Source organism: Bufo bufo, chromosome 4 (assembly GCF_905171765.1).
Source record: "Bufo bufo chromosome 4, aBufBuf1.1, whole genome shotgun sequence".
Classification (NCBI taxonomy): Eukaryota; Metazoa; Chordata; class Amphibia; order Anura; family Bufonidae; genus Bufo; species Bufo bufo.
In genome coordinates, this window is record NC_053392.1 from 570686969 (window position 1) to 570691692 (window position 4724).

The 4724-nt window shown below is 38.5% G+C and overlaps 1 protein-coding gene across 1 annotated transcript; it reads right to left on the reverse strand.

Moving 5' to 3' along the window:
• Positions 1–439: 439 nt before the first annotated feature.
• SIX3 (SIX homeobox 3) lies at positions 440–4453 on the reverse strand. Its single transcript, XM_040427568.1, has 2 exons — positions 3759–4453; positions 440–635 (listed from the first exon to the last, which is right to left on the reverse strand). The coding sequence occupies exons 1-2, from the start codon at positions 4451–4453 to the stop codon at positions 440–442; spliced, it is 891 nt and encodes a 296-aa protein (XP_040283502.1).
• Positions 4454–4724: the final 271 nt, after the last annotated feature.

Sequence of the window (4724 nt, forward strand, 5' to 3'; positions counted from 1 at the left end):
TACAGTCATAAACTATTTCTTTTTTTTCCACATTAACCAGAAACCCACACAGGCAGTGACAGAGGGTGAGGAGGAGGAAGGTGCTCATTAGAAGAAGATGGCTGATTGTCTGCTGGACACAACAAATAGTAGAATAAGAATTAGAAAAACCCATGATGGCGGTAGAAAACCGGGCGGAGGGGAGGGCAATAATAATAATAATAATAATAATAATAATAATAGGGGGCATAGGGTGGGCGTGTGAGTTGCTCCTCTTGGTGGGTTCAGGTCCTGGATAGGTTTTGGGATTGGACTTGTGTGTAGGTCAGGTTCCTACATACAAAATGTTACATGCAAGTGGCTGTGCTTGTCCTGCAGAAGTCTATAGGTGCCACCTTGTCGTGTGCCAGTCCCTGGAAGTCCAGCTCCATCGTCAGTCCAGTTTCTGCTCAGTGTCCTATCATACATCACATTCCGAATCACTGGAGGTGACAGAGAGGATGGAGGTGCCAGTCTCCGCGCGCTCTGCCAGGCTGGACACACTGGTGGTGGGACTGGCAGCGGCTGTGGAAGGAGACTCTGCCGAGCTGTGTGTGGGGCACCCGGGTTCTGCCAACGACCTCATGCCGCTCTGTCCGATAGACTGGTGCTGGAGCCTAAGAGGGGGGAAGGGGAGGAGGGGGGGACACCACAAACAAGCATGGTAAATAGTCGCAATGTGTAGCTGGCACCAAACAAGGGGCATTGCCTACAAGTGTGCCCTGATGCCACTGTGTGCAATGCATAATAGACACATTATACCACACTCCTTATAAGGTACACATATTATATCACATCCAGTATTTACAGACATGACTAATCCACATGTCTGACATACATGATCATATATGGCTAATGTGATAACCGCCTATATTCGGGCATTATAGGTCACATATACAATACATTATATACATACACAGTATACATGTCATGTGGTTATCACATTCAGGCATCATCATAAGTCCCTGGCATGTATCATGAGCTTCTATGTTACACATGTAATATGTTGTACAGTTAGGTACATACATGTACAGTAGCATGTGCTGAGGATGTGTACACGTGTTACTATCAAATACATGTGTTCTATAAAGAAGAGATTGCGTCGGTTACGGATATACATGTATGATAGGACAGTTGTATACTGTATAATGTGCCATAGGGATATCATGGGAATTATATATACATTATTATGCACAGCTATACATTTACTATGTGTCAGTAATATACATAGATGTAGTATGTGCATACAGGAATGTGTGGTAATGACAGATACACATGTATCATAGGATAGCTCTGTACACGCATCAGATATGTGTCACATACATTGATAAGGATGCCCATGCCTGATTCATTACCATACATGACCATGTGTCAGTCACCCACTTATCTGATGGACACACACTTTTAAAATTCTAGCATATCTATCTATCTATCTATCTATCTATCTATCTATCTATCTATCTATCTATCTCATATCTATCTATTTATCTATCTATCTATCTATCTATCTATCTATCTATCTATCTATGTATCTAATATCTATTATCTATCATCTATCATATATCTATCTATCTATCTATCTCATATCTATCTAATAATATCTATCTATTGCTACATTCTAAATATTTCTATATATTCTATTATTACTAGTAGCAATAGTTTTATCATTTAAAATGTTTAGCCTATTTCTATAATATCTCAGTGTTGTCACTTATTTCCCACGAAGAAAAGTATTTCTCCGAAACTTACAGTATTTCCATTTCTTCCTATCACAAGATTCCCTTTTTTTCAACGCAGCTGCCGCCAAATCTCCTCTAAATCCTAATAATCAGAAACGACAGTGCAAAACTGAGCCCAGAACTATAACTTTAGATTCTATTTTGAGTGGCGATTTTTAACTTTTACTGCACATTCGATTTCTAACTTTTGCTGAGCTATCCTGACCAGATGATATCATCTTCTCTTCTTCACCTCATGAAAACTACAAACTACACCGAAATAATATCTATATATTAGATATGTACCTATATACATTATACCCAATATACATTATATATACATATATATATATATATATATATATATATATATATATATATACATCCACTAGATAATGAAACTTCGCGCTTTATCCTAAATAATAAAGATTCATTCTGAGGCCTAAATCCAATACATATAATGTAGTATCTACACTTAGTAAATACAATAATCATTGCTGAATTGCATGCAAAATAGCGTAAAGATAAAATAAAGGCAAAACATTACCTAGAAATAAATGCTAAATTATAGATGTGTAAAAAAGTTACATAAGCTGCAATCAACTGACTTGCTCCTAATTGCTGCAGGCTGTTATGTGAGATTGGAATTTGTATTTTTAGTAGATCTGCAGCTTTGTATCGGATAGCTCCAGATTTCAATTAATGTATTTAGAAGGGTTTTAAAAATAAATATTTATTCTGAAATATGGATAGAAATTTATTAATAAATAGTTATTATTTATCAATAATGCCTAATAACATAGGAAACATAGTTGCATGTGTCATTACGATGGCAGCTATCTATCTATCTATCTATCTATCTATCTATCTTTATCTATCTGTATATATATGTGTATATATATGTTGTGTAATGTTATAATGGCTCTGTCAATAGCCCCAGTGCTGACAATAGCCCCCTGCAGCCAGCCCTGTTTACCATTTAAGCCTAGCCGCTGTAATTCCCTAATTTGACCCCTAAAAATTGGAAAGAGGTAAACAATTTGTGTGAGTGTAGAAATGAGGAGGCTTCTGCCAGTGACATCATGTAATGAATTTCAGAAGACAATAGATGTGCTGCACGTTTGTTTACACACTGCTGTGTTAATTAAATGGAAATCAGGACCTGCCTGGAGAAGAAGCTACTTATTTAAAAAGGGGCTACAATGCTCCAGAATCAGGGCAATCACCTATACAGATTATCTGGATATATCTGACTGCATATGGGGAGAAAGTAGTGCCATTTAATTATTGTTAGAAGTATTATAATTAGCACTACCATTAGTATTTTACATACATTTTAGCGTTCTAGTAAACTCCTGAATAGGCATGGTGTTTAATTCCAATGTTTAAATTGAAGTTTATTTTATCAAAACTAAAATGTTTAATCTATCTGTTTCTAATTAAATTATAGATTAAAATTTACAGTTAATTGTAAATTAAATTAAATTATGTAATTACAATTAATATTTTAATATTTCACATAGATAAATATGCGATAGATTAGATAGATGATAGATATTAGATAGATTAGAGATGATAGATAAATATATAGATAGATAGATAGATAGATAGATAGATTATAGATATTAGATAGATAGATAGATAATAGATAGATAGATAGATAGATAGATAGATTATAGATATTAGATAGATAGATAGATAGATAATAGATAGATAGATAGATAGATAGATAGATAGATTCTGAACAGATGTAGATACCAAATGTCAAACTCAGCTCTCCTACATCTGTATATTTATAGACGCTCTAGACACAGGCACATATAACCTTGCTATGTTTTATATATTTATATGTATTATTGCTATATATATTAGATATATTATATGTATTATTTTCTATACACATTTCAGGTAAACAGTCACCCTGTAAACTGTGCAGCAGTCAGTTTAGTGCAGGAGGTTTGGTTGCAGTCACAGGACATCAGATATCACCACAGACAGTTGTAAGATTTGCTTGGCACTGACCTGTTTTTAGCTGCTGCTGCTCTGTCTCTTTGCCTTCGGTTTTTGAACCAATTGCCCACTTGTGTGGGTGTGAGTCCAGTGGCCTGGGCCAGTTCCCTTTTCTTGCTGGGATTGGGATAAGGGTCCTGTAGATACCACTCCCTTAGGAGGCTGCGAGTCCTCTCCTTGAAGCAATGGGTTTTCTGCTCACCATCCCAGATGGTCCTGGGCAGAGGAAACTTCTTCCTCACTCTGTATTTATCAACGGGTCCTAGGGGGCGCCCCCTGAGTTTTTCAGCCTCCTGGTAGTGGGCTTCCAGCCACATGGCCTGCAGCTTTCCATGGGACTCCTTAGTAAACTTGTGGTTCTCCAGGATGTGGTAGAGGTCTCTGAAGTTGCCCGTATGGAAGGCCACAACAGCCCTAGCTCTGAGGATGGACTCATGCTTGTTGATGGCCTCACAGGCACCAGGGGCCACAGGTAGGGACCATAGGAATCTCCCCAGCCTCTCAATGTCCCCTGTCTCCTCCAGCGTCTCACATACGCTGGCCACTTGCTCCGGGGAGAAGTTGAGGGTGGGCAGCTGGAACATGGACAGCTCTTCTGGGGCTCTGGAGCTGCTGCTGGTGGTGGCCAGGAGCAGGGAGCGCTCACTGCTGAAGTTTGGCAGGAAGAAGTGGGTGGGATAGAGCTCTAGAGGAGACCTGAACACCATGGAATGACCGCAGAGCAAGCAAGATCACACAGAGAAGAAGAAGAAGGAAATCAAATAATAATAATAGTAATAATAAATAAAAAAGAAACATTCAAGCACTCAGCAGCAGCAGCAGCAGCCTCCTGATAATGACACCGGCCTCATAATATCTCCACACTGAGTGCAGCATTGAAACATTGTATCCCTTTTCTATTGGTCTACAAGGTGTCGTTCTAAGGTCTCCATGGCGACGCTGCCAATCACTGTCAAGTGTGCCAATCATGTCCTCCAA